The 21137-nt window shown below is 33.9% G+C and overlaps 1 protein-coding gene across 1 annotated transcript in view; it reads right to left on the bottom strand.

Annotated features, from left to right (window-relative positions):
- The window catches only part of LOC150084620 (uncharacterized), a 582065-nt gene that overhangs the window by 254625 nt on the left and 306303 nt on the right, over positions 1-21137 (bottom strand). Inside the window, exon 12 of the mRNA XM_090376306.1 lies at positions 11431-11480. Within this exon, the coding sequence (XP_090232432.1) occupies positions 11431-11480 (50 nt within the window). The remainder of the gene's footprint in view (positions 1-11430; positions 11481-21137) is intronic.

The raw sequence follows: 21137 nt of genomic DNA, 5'->3' as shown, positions 1-21137 counted from the left end.
CAACTTTAATAACAACCATTTTATTTCTATATTTTGTTGATTTTTTTTACAAGTTCATGGAATGCAAAATTAGTCAAATTTAATTAAAATTAACCGAATTATAGCCCATGCTTTAATTCGTTTAATTCAGAAAATTTTATTGCAAAAGTTATAAACACTAAAGGAAACTTTTACAAATATTAACATCAAATGTTTTACATAATTGTTTACAATACACATTCAATAAAACTGATTTATTTTATCAAAAAGAAAATATTTACCTAGCAATACTTTTCATTTGAGTGAATTTTCTTTAACAGTTTTTCATTTTTTAGTACATAATGCATAAAATTCTTTGCATGACATATTGTGATTGGTTTTCTGCAACAGTTCTCCTTCGTCATTCTTTAGGTCTAATTTATTTCTATCCTTTTTCCATGCATTAAATATTGAGCTAAATACTCGCTCACTCATTGCATTTGAGTGAGGCCAAGCAAAAACAAAATTTATATTTTTTTTCTGTATTACGTACTTCGTACGCATTTAAAATTTTTATCCAAACATCTGTGGTATTTTTGAGGTCTTTTGTCTCAATATTTCTAGAGAACATACAGCTTCATACAGCTGTTCTTGTTATTTTTTTATTTATTTTTTTTTTTTAGGAGCATTAGCAACTAAGGCCATATTGTTCCGGGGATATGCGGTGGTCATTCCCTCACCTTTCCGCATCCTCCGTATTTGGTGGTCACGGGCTTGAATCCCGGTCTAATCAAGAAGCATGTGCTACGCACTGCTGCTCCTGCCCAACAGGCTACGGAGGTGCCTCTTCATACAGCAAATTGATATTGATATTGGGAATTTTAAATAAAAATAAAAGTGTTTGTTGCCTGAGCCTTAAACCATTACAACGAAATAAAAAAGAAGTCAAGTAGAATGTAAAAAGTTACAAAGTAAGCATAATATAAATATTCTACAACCCTCTTTGTAAATAGGATAGAATGTCGTATTTGAGTCTTTAATTAAGGGTGCATTTCTACAACAACTTTATCGTTATTTAATTCTTTCTTCCTAAATAATCATCTCAACAGGGTGTTTTATGATTTCTGCTTTTACAAATGTTATAAAAGGGGTATCTTGGAAATTTTATTATACTTCAGCATGAAATGCTGAAAATGCATGTGCTTTTCTTATAGCCGAGAAAACAAAAGAGTATGCAATGGATACACGACATCCACTGGAAGAGAACAGAAAAAGGCAAATTTCATCATTTACTGCAGGACTTAGAAGAAGATGAAAATCATTTCACGATGTACTTAGGAATGAATAAAGAACAATTTAATTTCCTATATAATCCAATTAAGGATGACATTCAAGGGCAAAATACGCAATTTTGAAATTCAATCAGCGCTAAGGAAAAATTAGTTATATGTTAAAGGAAAGTTAAAATACTGCAAGTTTAATTTTGAATAAGGACTTATTCAGTCAAAATACGAAATAAAAATTTTTAATGAAATTTAATAACAACAAAAAACTACTTCTCAACCCTAAAAATTGAACTTGTAAGAAATTGTTAAGAGTTGTGCAAATTGAAATGATCGACTTGTTTGTCCTCTCAATTTGTAATTCTGTTGGTCTATTTTCCTCCTTTGGCCATTTTTGAGTGTCCCTGTGACTAGACATTTGCGGTGAGTATGCCGAGTAGCTGGTTGAAGTGGAGGATGCTTCGGAATAGGCACAGGAGGAATGTCCTTGAAGCTTTTATTTATTTTCGGATATTCTTACTTGTTTATTGAAAACATGTTATTTACTTCTAATTTAATTTTCTATTAGCATTTCCTCCATTTTCCTCTTGTCACGCGGTCATGCCTAATGAAATTTCTGTTCAAACAGAAAAATCTGAGATCCTGACAATGTTTTTTGGCCTTGAAGCCTGATGTGTTATCTTGTGAATACAGCAAATTAGAACAGTGCTCTCTGAGCAATAAAATAATTGGTAAATATAGCTCCCCCACATTTGATGTTAGATATGCATACGAGTGAAGTCTCATGAAGTGATAATAGTGTGTTTGCGCCCTAATAATAACCTTTACGTTAAGATATTTCATAAAATTTTAAGACACGTCAGTTCTTACTTACTTCATTATTCATGAGTATTTTTTTTTATTCCAGTGACTATATAAAAATCATGTTGAAGGTGATGTCAAAAAAAAAAAAGAAAAGTTGATGCTGAGTGTCGGATTTTTAATAAGCTGTGGTCAATTAATTACTTTTTTGCACTGCTCAATGATACTTGCACAGGTCTTATTTGCAATGAAGCCTTGTCGGTGTTCAAGGAATATAATGTGAAACATCACTACACCACAAAACATGCCTCAAATTATGATAAATTTCAAGGAGCTTTGTGGCAGAACAAACTCCAAGAACTAACCCAAACTTTTCGAAGTCAACAACAGAAGATTAGAACTTTTACTCATCAAAATTTATCTGCAGTTAGAGCTAGTTTTCGAGCCTCCCAAATCATTGCCAAAGAAGGAAGGGCCTTTACAAATTTGTTTAGCAATTGCAGAAGAAGTATGTCCTGAGAAAGTAAAGAGTTTTGCATCTGTAAGTTTATCTTCATCAACTGTAACAAGAAGAATTGAAGATTTAGGAGCCGATTTTCAAAATCAATTCGTAGAAAAAGTTTGTGATTTTTAACGTTTTTCAATAGCAATTGATGAGAGTGAGGATACAAGCCACACAGTTCAATTACTAATTTATATCTGAGGTGTAAGTCAATATTTTGCAGTAACTGAAGAGCTAGTTGCATTAAAAAGCTTGAAAGATACAACAACAGGTGAAAATATATTTTTTGAGTGTGTCAGAAGCAATTTACAGCCTGAAATTGAATTGAGATTTGTTATCAGCGGGTACGACGGATGGTGCTAAAAATATGGTAGGTACTAAAATTGGGTTCATGGGCCAGCTTTATAAATATCTTGAGAGTAAATATATTAAAAAATCAAATGCAATTTCATTGTATAATTTACCAACAGTCTTTGTGTGGAAAATTTTTGGGCATAGATTCAGTCACATTAACTGCAATATCAACAGTAAATTTTATTTGCAAGACTGGTCTGAATCATTGGAAATTCAAAAATTTTCTTGAAACTATTGAGGCTGAATAAGTGATTTGTTGTACCACACTGAAGTATGATGGTTGAGTCGGGGTAATGTGTTGAAGCGATTTTTTTAACTTGGGATCAAAATAGATCTATTTATGAACGAAAAACTGAAACCTGTTCCAGAACTGTTAGATCACAAATGGTTGTGAAACCTTGCCTTTTTTAACAGATACATATATGTAAGCACCTGAATTTTCTTAATATGAAATTATAAGGACGAAACACACTTGTCAATGAATTGTATCATTATGTCAAAGCATTTGAAACAAAACTGGAGTTATTTAAAAGTCAACTACTTCGGAATAATTTTATACATTTTTCAGGTTGCAATAATTTATCTAAAAATTTGCTTAGTTGTAATTTTTCCACTGAAAATTTTGTTCAAAACATTAGTTTGTTGCAGGAAAATTCTGCGGATAGATTTTCTGATTTTAAAAATAATTCAAAGGTGTTTGAACTTTTTCAAAATCCGTTTGACGTACCTGTGAACGATGTTGATGAGAATTTACAATTAGAGTTGGTAGATCTTCAATGTAATGATGTACTGAATATAATATTTAAAAATGAAATTCTAATTCAATATTATTCAACATTATCTGAGTCAGATTATCCAAAAATTAAAAATTTTGCAAGAAAGGTTATGTTAATTTTCGGAAGTACATGTATATGTGAGCAGATCTTTACAAAAATGAAATATGTAAAATCAAAAATACGATCACGTCCAACTGACCCGCATTTGCATGACTTTTAAGAATTGGATCTAGTACTTGAAAACCCAATATTACGAAACTTAGTCGCACTCTATAACCACATTCATCGCATCAATTACAATTTTGTTGTATTACTAACTGTATTTTTGTGATTAGTACAATAAAAGAGTAATAATTGATTTTGTTGTATTACTAGCTGTACTTTTATTAGTACAATAAATAAGGAATAATTAAAATTTGATATAAACAAACTGGTATATTTTATATTACATATCCATCGAATTATTTTTGAATCTGTAGATATAGGTATGTGTAAAGTTTGTTTCTCTGCATAACATTAAAGTTATGCAGAAAATGTAGTTTTCAGTAATTAGTAATTTTCTCAAGCCCACCAAATATTCCAAAAATTCACATGTGGCCCACTTCTCTAAAAGTTTGGGGACCCCCTACTCTACATCATCATTAGCAAAGTAATTATACAAGAGGTATACAGTAGGAAGAAAAGAATTTACTAAAAATTTTCAAGAAATCTTTCTGTTGTCAGAAGAAATCTGATATAAAGAAAATTTAACAAAATTTATTTGTTCAATTTACTTTCTATCTTGCGGTGAGGGTGTCTGTAATGAAGGGTCTTAACTGCATTCTCTGGATATGTGATTGGATTAGATGAGAACAATTATAATATCTGTTATTTGAACCAATGATAATATTTTTAAGCATATCATCATTGGTATTCAGATACAGTCACATACATTCAGCTATTTCGCATTTGTGCAGTTTTACTTTATTTGGGATGTTTAAAAAATGCCTTACATATTTCCACTATCTAGTATATTGTTTGCATTATCTCCACAACCTAGTTCATAGTCTGTATCTCCACAACTTAGGCTCACTGTTTGTATCTCCACAACCAAGCAGTACTGTCTAAGCAGATTAATCAATTTTAATGAAATTCAGTTTTTAAGGGAAAAAAAAAAAACCCTTCAAATACTAAACATTTTTCTATGAAAGATGTTGAGCATTTTCAAGTACTAATTATATTTACAGGCACTCCCCAGCTTATGTAATACTCAACTTATGGAAATTCGACTTTACCTAAGTTTTTGCTGGCTGGTGCAAACTTAAAAAAATTGTGGAAACGTATTTTGCATCCTGTAGGAATAAATGGAGGTATCGTGAAAATATCGTAATATGAACTCAATAACACACTGTTTTTTTTTTTTTTTTTTGGTAATCCGTTCCAAGCCATCAGAAGTTGAAATTTTCGTTATATAACTAAGCTATTTATCTCCATAAAATGTCATTTTTATAATGGAAATTGCACTACACTTTCATCGTTATCATATGTTCCATTATAACAATCAATTTTGAATGCCTTTGTGATATGTTCCTAAAACACATTTCTGGAGGTCACTACCATAAAACAATAAAAAAAAAATTGTGCTTTCCGGTTTATTGGGCTTTTCTGTAGGGCAATTTATTATAAATGGGTAGTAAACTCAATCTTATTGCATTTGCAATAACACCAATAATTCTGTGGGTTTTTACGTTATGGTATTATGGTGAAATGAGTTCCCCTTCACTGAAATCTTCAATCATATAAAAAACATATATAAATTTTCAGAATCCTATCTTCATTCCTATTAACTTATAACAATGGTGAAGGGAAAGGGACCAATGGAAAGTGCAAGAGATGTCTGTGCTAGGAAACGAAACAAAATTGATTTAGAAATGAAGATGATTAATTAAGAAGTACGAAGCAGGATAAAGGTGGTCATCTATTGCATGGAATTAGGTCTCACAGCTTCAACAGTAAATACTATTTTAAGGGACAGTGCACGTATAAAAGAACATGTTGAAGGATCATGCATTTAAGATCAACAGTGATCAAAAAAAAAAGAGCACTCAGGTGCTATATTGAAGATGGAAAATCAGATTAAGAAGTAAGTGCCCCTGAGTCTAATGGCCATACAAGCAAAAGCAACAAGTATTTATGAAGATATTAAGGATAAGTATGGGAACCCACAAGCCAAGTTCATGGCAAGCAACAGGTGGTTTAATAGGTTCAAGCATCGCACTGGTTTCCAAAACAGTAAAGTATGCAGTGAAGTCTCCAGTGCTGATTCTGCAGCTGCAGATAAATTTTGTGATGTGTTGGAAAAAACCCTCTTCTAAATCTCCACAGCCCTCAACTTCCGCAGTGGTATGCTTATCAGCTGCAGAGTTAATTCTGGCAATGATGCTGGAAAGGTAAAACTTGCTGACGTTATGTCTGTCTCCTCCTCTTCTTTTGAAATTTTTGTAATTTTTTACACTTTTGTAATTTTTCCTGTGCATGAGATAAAAAAACTGAATAAATAATTCTATTTATATGTTCATCACAGAAGATTTCTTTTTTGCTTCAATCAAATTCAGCGTGCATAGTTGCGAGTGCTGAATTTGCTACGTTTTCATTTCTTTCGATAAATGAATCATTGTTTAAACATAAACTAATTAGCTAACTAATTTCATTGTTGAGAACATAACCCCTATTTTTAACCTTATGTCTATGGGAAATAAAATCCCGCCTTACGAGTTTTCGCTTTACGGGTGCGCACTAGGAACGAATTAACTCGTAAAGTTGAGAACTACCTGTATTTGTGAAATGAACTAGGAAGTGTTTGGGAGGTTTAGATCTTTTCGCAGATAAGCTTGCTCTACTTGCTCTATTAGTTTGACAATTCATGGTGTATTCAATAAGTAAGAAAAAGTGGGGGGGGATGCTGTATGAAGTAATGAAATTTTTGGATATGGCGTACACATGTAAGAATATACCCAGATCCTTGACATAACGTGGCCTCGATAATGCCACCTGCATACACACTACTCGGACTCCCTCCAGTCACTATCTGGCAGAGTAGAGGTAGCAAGATTATTCACTACAAATTTTTTGTAGTGTATAATTTTGTAGTGTACAAAAAAATCCAAATTTTTTGTTGTAGTTCAACTCAAACTACTTTACTACTTTGAAACATCAGGGTTGTTTATTTCTGCCCATTACCAAAAGCTTCAGTTTTTCATTACCAGCCATATTTGCACCAACCAAGTAATTCTCTCCTTACTAATTTTACCATCTAAACATTTATCACCTTTAAAAGTCAGTGTATTGTTCAAAAAACATTTAAAAAATATAGACCTGTTTCATTAATGTTGAATACGTCTTTTGGCTCATAGTCCTCCATAGTTTTTTTTTAAAAAGTTTGTTTCCAATGGGTATAGTCTTCTTCAATCTCCCCTTTCACCAGAAATAACTTTTTTTTTTTTGAGTAAGCCATGGCACTTTTTAAATTTAATCCAGCCAACCAGAACTAGCTTGGAATGTTTTATTTCCCAAAAAAGATGGGTACTCCATAGCCTTTTCTTTTATTAATGGCCCTGATATCGGCAAGTTTTGGTCTCGAATCAACTTCACCCACTTAAAAATGGTTTCATCTACATCTTGATACAGGCATAATTTCTCACACTTCAGACTGGGTCCTGTTTCCTCAAACAGTTTGAGAATAGAAACATGGTTTTTCAAAATTGTTGACATACTACCGGCAGGGATAACAAATTTTAAAGCGATTTTTTTTTTTTTTTTTTTTTTTTTTAACACCCTGATCTACACTATTAAGTGTAGATCAGGGCATTAAAAAATTTCTACTTTTTCCACTACACTACAGGACTTCCTCTTAGACTTTGTAAGGTTACTTAGAAAGCAGCTAAAACAAACTGACTTGTAGCTACCATGTAAACCGAGACAGGTGAAATTTAGTGAACGTGTGGATGACTCATTTCTGTGAAACAACATATGAATTTCCGGGATAAAGGAAAATCACTCTCCTAATTCGCTAATAGGATGCTTACAGTAGAAAACAGGTTGACCAGAGCCAATGTCTGTGAGGGAATATGCCTTAATCTTTGCCAATGGCTGTGGACACATAGATAGCAGTTGACCAGCATGACTTCTTAGTACAATAGAGGCGACTGTATAGGTTTTACGGGCACCACTAAATTGTGTAATGTTTTAGCTCTTAATTTGTTCTCTTAAGAATTAATATCTTTAGATCTTAAAAGGTAAAGGGATCAATTCTTAATCCTTTTAATTTCTTAAATTGTGCTTTCTACAGCATCAGCTCTCTTGCCTAAAGGCTAGAGGTGCAAATAATGCATACTCTCTCAAAATCAGTTTGTTACATGGAAATTTTCTTTGTTATACAGGAACTATTTTCAGCGTAATCACAGAGGGGGAAATCAAATAAATTCACTAAATGGAAGTTTGTTAAAAGAGATATCTGACTATTTTTGTTGTCAGCAAATTTAGTTCCATGCAGAGTACCCGCTAAATGCACTCAGTGGGCACTTTTCATCCTTATTATTGGGCAGTGTTTAAAATATCACAGATGTTTAGTTGTTCAGATGTTAAATATAAAGTTTTATCTTTAAATGAAAGAATAGATGTAACTGTTTAAAAATAAAGCAACTATGACTACTAAAAATTATTAGACATTTTTCTATCATTTGTTACAAACCTGGTAAACCTTTGTTACAATTGATCCATAATTCACACTGGATTATGGATAGACTGTAATGAAGGTTTGCTATTTTTATCCAAAAAGAAAATCACAGAGAAAAACTATGTTTGTTATCGTAAAAAGACAAACACTACGCGGCAAACTTTGTTACAATGGTTAGATGGAGAAGATATCAAATTGACTCAAAAAAAAAAAAAAAAAAAAAAAAAAAGGGGGGCTAATCCTCCATAGTAAACCTGGAGAGTTGGCAGCTATGCATTCTTTTCTGGCTTTGCGGTCAGGCCAAAATATGACTTTGATACGGCTGTGTTACAAACTACACTATATGGACAAAAGTATCCCCTCCATTGCATACTGTGCCAGAACTAGTAATGGCCATAGTCGAATGATTTGCTGTAATCAAAAGAATCAATTATGACCTCTTGATGTCCATCACTAACCAGAGGTCCTAACATTCACATTTGTTCGGACATACCAATATAAATCTTGTGGATCTCCCTTGCATCAGTAGTACATTGAAAGCCAGTATGGATTATGATTCGGAACTTACAGATTTTCAACATACACTGGTGGTTGATCCCTTATCACTAACCCTTCTGTGGGTGCAAATGCAATGCATCTGAACCTTCCAAAATCCAGCAGATGTTATTCAATGATAGAAAACCATAGGTGATACTTTAAATGGAGAAAAAAAAAAGAAATAAGGTGTGTACATCTTCCCAAACTCAGAAGTATTCAATGAATCATAGGCAGTTAATGTAACATGTGTCATCTGTGGAAAACATTAAACATTAGATTCAAGAGGTCACAAAGTGCTAAGGTTCTATCAGTACATCAATAATCTGTAGGGAGATACACAACTTGGGTTCAATAGTAGATGCATATAAGATTTAGATGTGTGAACATAATGATCGATTTTTCAACAGTGGAAGAAAGGCTATGAAGTTAAGAATCTCATTACATAATGTTTTATTCTAGAGATACTTTGGGAACAGAGATTGCACAGATAGCACTTCTTGTCAGAGTGAATTCTTCTTGTGTGTTTGTTTTGGTTTTTAGGAGCATTAGCAACTAAGGCCATATTGCTCCGGGAATATGCGGTAGCCATTCCCTGACCTTCCCGCATCCTCCGTCTTTGGTGGTTACAGGCTCGAACCCTGGTCTAATCAAGAAGCGTGTGCTACGCACTGCTGCTCCTTCCTACCTGGCTACGGAGGCACCAAATTCTTCTTGAATATGAAGTTTAGCAGAGGGGCAGTTTCCAGTAAAAGACTATTTCAGCTGGTTTTTATTTGGCTGTTAACAGTGCCTGAAACCACAAAGTCCATGACCTAGTTAAACATTCTATACAATTATGTGCTACCTAGAAAGAGGCATTACTATGGAAATAGGCACTATCAATATTCCTGTCATATAGGACTGGCTAGCTTAGAGTCTGGGGTCTCAATTCATCTGACCACCCGTGGAATGAAATGGAGCATTAGAATCAGGTCTGGCAGTTGCTCATATATAAAAGCCAAAGATGGCTCAAATATGTATTAAGGTTTTGAATTAAAACTCTTTTGCAATATCCAAAGCGAAATAACCTTTTAGGGTTCATTTCATTTGGCTTCTTGGTACTGGTTAGCATTAAAAAAAAAAAAAAAAAAAAGTCTCATTGATGCACAACTGCATTCCTTCTTAATCTTGACAATGAGCTGAATATCCCTATACTACTATAAAATCATAAGCTGTTTGACTCCTCACATTGAAATTTTTTTTCTTATCTCACTGCCTTAAGTTCACATCTAAAGCTTAAACCACAATGTAGTTCAGCCATTTACGAGTTAATAAATTCTGTTAAAAATGGGAGTGGGTGGCTATGCGAATAAGGCTGTTTCTGAGAGGGTTACACAAATATTTTAAGTTTGAGGGGGTACTGCAGTTCATTTACATATCACTTGATTCAATTTCATTAACTTAGCGATCTCAATTCAAGAAAATTTCTGCTTTCTAACTTAAATGGGCAATAATGGCTGACAGGTGCAATTTTCTCCATCATTATCAAAGCTATTTTTGTGCTGCCATCTATTGTAAAACATGTTAACTATTATCTGGAAACACAAATAAGAGATGGCAATACTCCAGGAAAATTTCAAGTCAATATATAGATAAATGGATATACTTGAAATGTAGTGGAACAATCTTGAAAAGTGCAAAATATATGTAAATACTCCTGAAGGGGTTAATGAAAATTAGACACAAGGGCACTAAGCATAAAAATCAAGAAGAAACTCTATGCATAACACTGATTCATTCAGAACAATGTCCATTTGTAATTGCTTTGTTTTAAATTAAAAGTAATTATAAATCTAAAATCATAACAAAATCATATCTTGCATCCAGTTCCTTTGAAACTATCTCATTATTAATTCAGCCAGACAAAATCTTCCTTTAAGAATGACATTGTGATTTATATTCATCATAACTCATTATTTGATAAAAATATTATCACTAACCACTGGCCGTCAAATATGTTGTATATGTTGTTGAATATGTTGTCGTCAAATACGTTATATGCTGCCATAAAATGGCCTATGGGCCATGAATTGTCCACTTTTGGCCTAGACCTTGAATAATGGTTCAGGTGTAGTAATCATTAAATTGTATTGCTTACATTGAATAGAATCCTCTCGGGTTCTACAGTAATGCAAAAGTAATGAGCGTGTGAAAAATCAATAAAAATTTGCCTGAAGCAACATAGCCAATGATGGTGGAAAGAAATGGTTTCATGGGTTTTATATTGTTATATGAAAATATTGGGCTTCTTTACAATTGTCAAGAAGCAGAAAAAGAATTAATTAAGAGTGTAAGTAAAGGCAATTGAACTGTTTAATATAGTATCCCTACCTTAACTCTTATGGGACTCACATTATACCCAATAAAAAAAATTAAAAGAAAAGGTAGAAGTTACAAGTTCATCTCAAAATAATTCAAGCATGGCCTAAAAGTTACATCAAGCACAATGCTAATTTACATACTTACAGTTATAAGGAGGTAATCTTGCTTGATACTGTGGACCAATGTTAACATGGCTAAAATAGAAACAGACAAAACATACACAAATGTAATCTAGAAAATAATGAAGCAATAAATGCACCATTTAGAACCATTCAAAATTATCTTTTCTCTTAGTGAATACATGCAGTTATTAATACTTCTGAATTAAATGATAACTTTTTACCCACTAATTTATATTAAAGGATTTATTAACTCTCTGAAGGTTTTCCAAATCTAAAAGCTCTAAACAATTTTTCATATAAATATAAAATTCGAGTCAAAAACCCTAGCTTCCTGTGGAAACTGTCATAAAGAACACTTGCAGTAATAAGGAGCTAATATTATTTGATACTGTGGACCAATAATAGCATTATTTTAAAACAAATAAGCAAGCAAAATACATTCTTGTGTGTGTGTGTGTGTGTGTGTGTGTGTGTGTGGGTGGGTGGGTGGAAATAACTTTAATATCACACTTTTGATTGCTTAAATTGCATAACAAACATTTTCCTCTGTAATTGGAAAAAAAAAAAAAAAATACAAGCCTGAAAACTTGTATTTCCACAGCATATTAAACTAATAAGCTTGTACTTTTTTTAATGACTAATCTTGAACTTTTATTTTTTTAAAAATAGGAAATTTAATATTCACATTATCCTTTAAAATCAGGGTATTCAACAAAATCTTGATAAACTATGCAGATGGCTGAAAAAAGACAATTAAGGTTCGACATTGATAAATGTATGGTACTGGATTTGGGAAGCAGCAATTCCAGAATAACATTTATATGGGTAGCATTATATTCAAGACAGTTGATAATAAAAAAAAAACTGGAGATAACTGTACAATTTAACATGAAATTCTCTGACTATTTGAGAGGCTGGTAACAGAGTTTATGGGTTCTGTCATATATATGAATTTTCCAGCTGGAACAAAGAGGTGATTATCCCATTGTAAAAATGCAATGGTTAGACCACATCCTGTATACTGCATAGTGGTTTGTTGTTGTTATTTGGTTTTTAGGAGCATTAGCAACTAAGGCCATATTGCTCCGGGGTTATGTGGTGGTCATTTCCTAACCTTTCCGCATCCTCCGTATTTGGTGGTCATGGGCTCGAACCCCGGTCTGATCAAGAAGCATGTGCTACACTGTTGCTCCTGCCCACCTGGCTACGGAGGCACCACATAGTCGATTGTAACCCTCATTTTAGGAAGTTGAGCTGTTGCAGTGGGTGAGAAAACAACTGAAATGCACTGATAAATTTATGGACCACAGACAAAATATCCATACATTTTGAATATGAACAACAAGATCAAAAAATTATCACAAAAAGGATATTTCTATCAAGGACTTGAATTCTTTAAACTGTACAGCAAAGCCTCAAAATTAGATTTAGTACGAATTATAAAATGATACCAGACCTTATTTAATACGAGTCAAAATTTGGCTAATAAGAGTTTTTATTCCAAATTGTGCCAAAAAATTTACACTTGGGTTATCAATGACTCAACCGCATGCACCACCAAACACTCACTTGACAGTCTGCCTATGCCTATTGTTGTGTGAAGACATTGTTGTTGTTATTTTGTTTTTAGGAGCATTACCAACTAGGGGATAATCACCTCTTATCTCTGCTAGAAAAATTCCTGTATATATCACTGACAAGACACCATGAGCTACTCTTCCAGGCCGTCTGCACTGCTCAGAAAACTTCATATCTGCCTGCACAATTACCCCCTGGTATTTTTCACTCTCCACTTCCCTGAGTGTAGTACCACACAGTTGATACATTTCTCTTGGGTTACTGCTACCCATATGCAGTACTTTTATATTTGTCAATGTTAAACTTCATTTGCCCCCCCCCTCTTAGCCCATCTGCTCAACTTTGCTAGATCCATTTGCAGCAGCGTACTATCATTAGTGTCCTTAACAACCCTGCCAACCTTCGTATCGGCTGCAAACTTGGATATTAAGCTTGATATACCATCATCAATATCATTAATAAATACAGAAATCAACAATGGACCCAACACTGAACCTTGAAGGACTCCGCTAATAACATTAGTCCACAATAAGCAGTGTCCATTGATTACCACTCTCTGTTTTCTCCCACTCAACCATCCCTTTATCCATAGCAGCAATTTGCCTGCAATGCCACACTGCTTCAATTTGTTCAGCAGTCTTCCATGTGCAACAGTATTAAAAGCCTTTCTAAGATCGAAATATATGATATCAAAGTTATTCCCTGCATCCTTTGTGACCACATCACAGTATCCAATCAAATTGGTCAGGGAAAGACTTTCCCTTAACAAAACCATGCTGTGTCCGAGCTATAATTGAAGTCTTGTCTAGATGATACTGCAGAGCTTCATTTAACAAGTGCCACCATTAATTTTCCTGGAACAGAAGTTAAACTAATATGTCTATAATTATTTATGCCCTTTGATCATCCTTTGTGAATTGGGGTCACATTTGCACATCTCCAGTCCATCGGCACTTCCCCTGAGTCCAAAGAAGCTCTCATAATTATGGCTAACTGCTTACTTCCTTTGCTGCCTCCTTTAATATAACTGGATAGATCCCATCCACCCCAGGTGCCTTTCTTATGTTTAACTTCAACAATTTCTCCTACATTTTCCTCAGTTATTACAAAATCATCTAGCTCGCTGCCCGAGTTTAATACCCCTCTGACATTCCCCTCCCTGAATAACTCCTCATGTGTGAATGTGGATGCAAATTATTCATTTAGTTTGTTAGCTACCGGACCAATCTGATTCATCCCTTTCCTTCTAGAGTTTACATAGGTAAAGAATTCTTTGCTGTTTTTCTTTGTATCCTTTGCCAAAGATTTCTCATAATCTGCCTTTGCCTGCCTAATCTCCTTTGTGACTTGGTTACAGAGCAGCTTATATCTATCATAGCTTCAATGTTACCCATTAATTTATATGTATCCCATGCATTTTTTTTCTCTGCCATATGTCTCATTAGTTCATCTGACATCCATTTAGGTCTAAACCTTGAACAATATTTCTTAGTTGGTATGTAAAGCCTAGTAGCTTCCAAGATAAATTCTTTGAATGATTCTCATTTTGAATTTGCTGTTGGTAACATCATCAGTTGGTCCCACCATATAGAATTTAAATACTGTGTCAGACCACGGTAGTTGCCTTTACGAAAGCAAAAACCCTTTTCCTTTACCCCCTGATGGTAGTTACCTCTTTGAGTAAATCCCACTTCAGCACACTGTGATCAATGCAACCTAGTGGTTCCTTTATCTGCAGATTCTTAATGCACAAAGAATCACTGCTAATAATCAGATCAAGAGCATTACTCCCTCTAGTCGCCTTCCGAACATGCTGATGTAGAAAACAATCATCCAATAAATCCACAAAAGCCTTGCTAGTGTGTGAGTGACCAACCCACAAATTCCAGTCAATATCTGGGAAATTAAAATCCACCATTAGAAGACTCTCTGATTTACTGGCCCACTCTATTTCCCTGTACAGTTTCTTATTATACTCATCAGCGTCATTAGGCCTATAACACACTCCTACTCTCAATTTTGATCTCCCAGTGCTTATGTCACACCAAACTGACTCTACACTGCACTGCCCAGCAATGTCGACTGGCTTCACTTCCTTGGATTTTATGTGTTTCTTAACTAATAGCATAACCCCTCCTCCCTTCCTATCTTGTCTATCCTTCCGGTACACATTGTACTCCCCAAATTACAGTTCTGCATTCCTTATATCTGTGTGACACAACGTCTCTGATATCCCAACAATATCTGCCTTTGATGTTTTGAGCAATGTTTTGGAATGCATGAATTTTGAGCAAGATGTTGGAATGCACAAATCTACAGTATGTAATACAATAAACCCCCACTATTCGCGGGGGTTACGTTCCTGAGAAATGCTGCGAATACAGAAAACGCGAATACTGAGTTATGGCTCCCATAGTAATAAAGGGGTTCCGTTCCAAAGTATGAAATATATAAGAAAAACTAGTCTAAAATTTTGTCTATGTATTATACTATATGTACCTTCATGATATTACTATGTACATAGACAGTACATAGTGAAATGCAAGCATATGGCATCGAAATGAAAATAAGAAACAATTTAATATTAAATGTAATATTTATTAGAAATTTCAAACAAATCTTTCAAACCAGCGCCTTTGCTAACTAAAAAACTTATCCCGCCAGTGCTATCACCAGTTTTGCTAAAGTATTGATAAAGGAGTTTTGCTTTTTCACGAATGATGAGTGAACTTAACGGAATTTTATTTTGAGTTCGGTCTTCTATCCACAGATTTAAAGCCTTTTCCATTTTTTATAATTTAGCATCACGAGTTACAGAGCAAATTTTTGAAGCAATTAGCGCGTTTTCAAGGACACTACGGCGGATTTTTTCTTCCGATTTCTTGACTGATTGTACCGTTGACTCATTGATTTTATAATGTTTTGCCACTGAGGAGACACTTTCACCATTAGAAATTTTGTCTAATAACTCAGTTTTATTCGCTAATTTCATCACCTTTGATCTTTTCACATTTCCCTTGTTATTCGTAGCCATATTTTTCTACGGGTTAGAAAGAACTTGTCCACAATAAAGTCACTTTCTTCCATTAACACACTCGAAAAAGCCTGTTTTACACTGCAAAAAACGGTAGATTTATCACTTTTGTAAGCATATCAATTTATAAGTATATAAATTAAAAGCAAACAACGAAACCTTCCATGATAAGCGCATAACACATAACAAGGATTAGCGAGAAACATCCACGCTCACGATTTTGTCACCCCCCCCACCCGCTGAGCACTGTTTTGACCAGGAAAGATAATTTTAGCCATGCCCATGTCTTTTTTATGGCGGAAAATCTTCACGGCGCTTTAAAATTCACATTTTTTCAGGTTTCATTTTATATTAAATCAGCGATCGCGAATACGCAAAACCGCAAATACAGATACCGCGAATAGCAGGGGTTTACTGTATTATAAAACACAAAGATGAAATTCAAGAAAAAGGTAGAGTTGCATCAGCTGTTTGTGGCTTCCAAACAAATACTACTAGGAATAGAAGCATTACAATGACAGAAATGGAGTGTCCCTTATCTGTGTGGGTGGAAGACCACAACCAAAAAAGTATTCCTCTTAGCAAAGCAGCAATTCAAACAAAAGCTTTGAGTCTCTTTGCAGCAGTGAAAGAAAACTGAAGAAACTTTTACTGCAAGCAATGGTTGGTTTGACCGTTTTAGAAATCGAATTCAATTGCATAATGTTAAAATTACTGGTGAGGCTGCCAATGCAGATAAAGAAGCTGAATATCCTGATATTTTAAATAAAATAGTGGAGAAGGTGGATACTCAGTCCAACAAATTTTTAATGTTGATGAAACTGGATTATTTTGGAAAAGAATGCTTACCAGAACTTATATTTCCAAAAAAAAAAAAAAAAAAGTCAATAGCCACTTGAATATAAAGTGGCTAAGGATCATTTAACACTTTTATTGGGAGGAAATGCAGAAGATTTCAAACTGAAACCAATGCTCATTTATTGTTCATCAAATACTTGTGCTCTCAGAGGCTACAATCAGCGATCACTTCCATTTTTTTGGCATTCAAATAAGAAAGCATGGGCGACTAAAGCTCTTTCTGAAGACTAGTTTTCAACATTTTTTTGCCCAGCTGTTGAAAATTATTATTAGAATAACAATATTGCTTTCAAAGCTTTATTGATTTTAGATAATGCCAATAGTCATCCAACTACACTTGGTAGATTGTTTGAGAATATTAGTAAATTAATAAGAGGAGTTTACCTCAATATAGTACGTGGAACACTTCCGTATGATACCCTCCAGAAATTAAAACGGAAAAAACGAAAAAATCGACAACTTACCGGTACATTAAAGTAAAATATAAATAATTTATATTTTACTATATAAATAATTCAAATTAACGCAATTAAAAGAATCTAACGAAAATATTCAAAACGATTTTCCTTCCTGAAGCTGACAATGCTTTACTTTACTAATATTTATTATCAACATTAATGCATTAATTTACTAATATTATTATCAACGTAGAACATATTGAGTATTTCAGTTCTGATTCATACTATCTAATTGTTTGAGAATGTAAAAGTCATATTTTTTACCAGCAAACATAACATCTATATTGCAGCCCATGGACCAAGGAATAATAGCAACATTTAAAGCCTACTACCTAAGAAGAGTTTTTGCACAGGGAATTGCCCAAACAACAGGTGACAATGCAATTTCTTTAATTGACTTCTGGAAAAAAAATAGCATCAATATAGTTGGGAAGAATTAACTGCAAGCAATATGTGTGCAGTGTGGAAACACAATTTTGCCTCATTGTGCAAATAATTTTGATGGCTTCCCCTCTCAAGTGCAAGCTGTTGTTGAAGAAATAACAGACATTGGAAGACTGCTAGGTTTAGATGAACTGGACACCACAAATGTCTGTGACTTGCATGAATCACACACAGAAGAAATGACTGATGGAGACCTTCTTAATTTAGATCAACAGCATACGTTTGAAGAAGCAGCAATGCTACTGAAGAAGTAGACAATTTGCAAATGAAGGAGTTCACCATAAAAGAATATGAAAAAAATTCAAACGCTGGAAGCTTTAAAACAACAAGTTATGGATGCTGACCCCAATGTCAACTTAAGCATGCAAGTCCACCGAGATATGGATAAAGTTTTCAACAACTACAAATGCATGTATGAAGACTAAAAGAAAGAGAAGACAGTTCAGCCTAGCCTGCTAAAATATTTTAATAAAATGCAATAACGTTTTCTTTGCTTGGTTTATAATAAACTTTAATCAGAAATACATTTTTATTATCCTTTGGTAATATATATGTTAATAAACAGATCAAAAACTTGTGCTTAAAAATTTTTTATGCATATTTTCATTGGGGTGGGACCAATTATCATACTTTATGTGTTATAATAGCTTCGAATAGTACAAATTTGTTTAATATGATGGTTTCTCAGGAGTCATTATTCATACTAATCAAGGCTTTGCTGTAGTCATTGGAAACTATGCTTGTGCTTGGTGACCTAACTGAAGAGTATAAGGCTTCAAAAGGGTTGACTAACTGCTGATGGCATTTTTACTCTTTCTTGGAAAATACACACACTGATATAAATTTAAATTTAAGTCATTACAGAACAGATGTGCAGAAACTTGCCCTAAAATGGAGAGTTATTAATTGTCAGAATAAACTTCCACCTAGTATTGTAAAGGTAGGAAGTTTGAATAAGTTTGATGGGCTAGGCAAATTATTAGCATGCATGGCCAAATGAAGTTTTCTTTTCCTTGTTTTTTTTAACTACAGGTGACCCCCGCTTAATGCTGATAATTCATTCCGGAAAAACAGAGCGCTAAGTGAATCCGCGCTAAGCGAGCGCCGCATTCCCATAAGGTAACATATGTATTTGTGAGTTGCGGTCGGTGCCATAGGATATTTCCTAATCAATAATAAACGGTAGTGAAAAGATGCACAAATGTCGGTCAAAATATTTAATATTCAAATATTTGTACATATAAAATATTCTGCATTACATACGTATGTGGTAACTACTTACATATTAAAATTAAACTTAAAAATTCCAATTAAAATCATGAATTTAATTGATCTAAATTGATTTAATTTAATTGATGAATTTAATCAAGAAAAATGTGTTGATTTTGGGTTGAACTTTGGCCCTCTTCCAAATAAACTAAAAGGGGTATTAATTTTAAATCCCCCGTAGAGTTATCACCCAACAATAAAGTCAACCGATCCTTCGCCGCTTTGAAACCTGGCATGTTTTTTTCTTCTTTCAATATGAAACTTTTTTTTAGGCATTCGTTTCCACAAAAGTCCCACTTCATCTATGTTAAAAACTTGTTGAGAAGTATAACACGTAATATCCCTCTTCAATAATTTTAACAAGTTCTTTTTTGAAAGTTTCGGCTCCTTAATCTGCACTTGCGGCTTCTCCCTGGATTTTAAATCTATTCAACCGGCCCTTACTAGTTTTAAATGGTTCCACGTTTTTTTTTTTTAGGTGAGTTTTCTTCAGATCATCATATTGGCTAATCTCTCTCTCTCTCTTTTTTTTTTTTTTTAATAATATTTAACTTAACTGAATTCTGCATTGGATATTATCTTCAATAAAATCCTAATAGCCGGCCTAGCCCTAGTTGCTTGCAATGGAACAGCCATCTTTCCCGCTGCTAAAATTAATTCTTTATTTTTTTTTTATAACTGTTCTTACAGTTAAACTTGCAAGTCCTAAATTATGGCACACATCTGCTTGTCTTTGACCGGAATCGATTCGCTTCAAAACGTCTAATTTAATTTTCAAATTCAGTCTTTTTCTTACATTTGTAGTCTTCGTACTGCATCCAGACGTTGTTGCTTTTTCATTCTTATCCGCCATTATTAACTCTTCGAAAATGTAACTGCGTTGGTTGCATTAATTATGATACAATGTTCGAGTAAACTGTCCGTTACGCACGATGTCTAATACTGTACTGAGTGATGATTAGTCTTTGGATAAATGCATATAATGCAAATATTACAAGCAATATACTTGATCATTTTTTAAAATGTTGATCTCGGAACTACGTAACAAGTCACTGTACTGCAATTAAATTAGCGTACGAGAAAATATATCACTGAGCGTGGGAAACGTTTTAATGCTGTTTTGATATTCATTTTCAAGCTATCGACTCCATCAAATGAAACGATTTCGTTAAATATGCCAAAAATGCAATCTGAAAAGAGCGTTATAGTGATCTGAGACAGCGTTATAGTCAGATACGGGTTATAATATAAGAACAGCGTTATAGCGAATCAGTGTAAAGCGAACCGCGTTATAACGGGGGCCTGCTGTATTGTATAAAATGGCTCCTCCTGCAAGGAATGATGCTGAGGTTTTTATAATAAATATCACTAAACATGTTTTCCTTCACAGTTGTGGCATCCATGTGCTGATGTATTTACAGGAATTTATCTTTTTCAAGTCAGCTTTTGAGGTGGATTAAACGATAATTCCTTGATCTTCTAAAATTTTTTATTTAAAACTTGCAGTTTCAAGTTATTTACAATTTTGACAGCTTTACTAGTAGTGAGAGTGCTGCTCTCCTATGCCTTACTTTTCATGGTATAGTTCTGTTTGGTCAATAAACTCTGCCATAAGACAGAAACACTTGTGTTATGGCAGAGTTTGTCCCCACTTCTGCACAGCTCTGAACATGTTGCATAGAAGACACTTAGTTACAACTAAGAATTACCTGAAGAAAATTAGACTGCTGATAGGGGAGATCTTTTGCTTTTAGTTTTTTATTATCAATGATTAGGTTTGGAATACTCTACTACCATTAATATCCAGACACTGCATATCTACAAACAACTCTTATTTACAAGAAAATTAATAATGTCAGCTAAAACCTTTAGCAGTTGTGATAGCCTCTAGTTTCTGTGCAATGCTTTCCACCAGTTTTTTGTAAATGTTCTCCAATATTTTCTACTATTTGGTCTTCAAAGCAACACCCAATTCACCTCTGTTTTCTGGGCAGTCTCTCTCTTCACCTGTTGATCCAATTTATCTCAGAGGTTCTCTATAGGATTGAGGTAAGGGCTCTGGGCTGGCTGGTCAGTCCAACCCTTTGA

The sequence above is a fragment of the Mastigoproctus giganteus genome, chromosome 6, assembly GCF_048544385.1.
Source record: "Mastigoproctus giganteus isolate SK-2022 chromosome 6, ASM4854438v1, whole genome shotgun sequence".
NCBI classification, from domain to species: Eukaryota; Metazoa; Arthropoda; class Arachnida; order Uropygi; family Thelyphonidae; genus Mastigoproctus; species Mastigoproctus giganteus.
The sequence above is the reverse complement of the archived record's forward strand: the minus strand, read 5'-3'. Positions and strand labels throughout refer to the sequence as shown.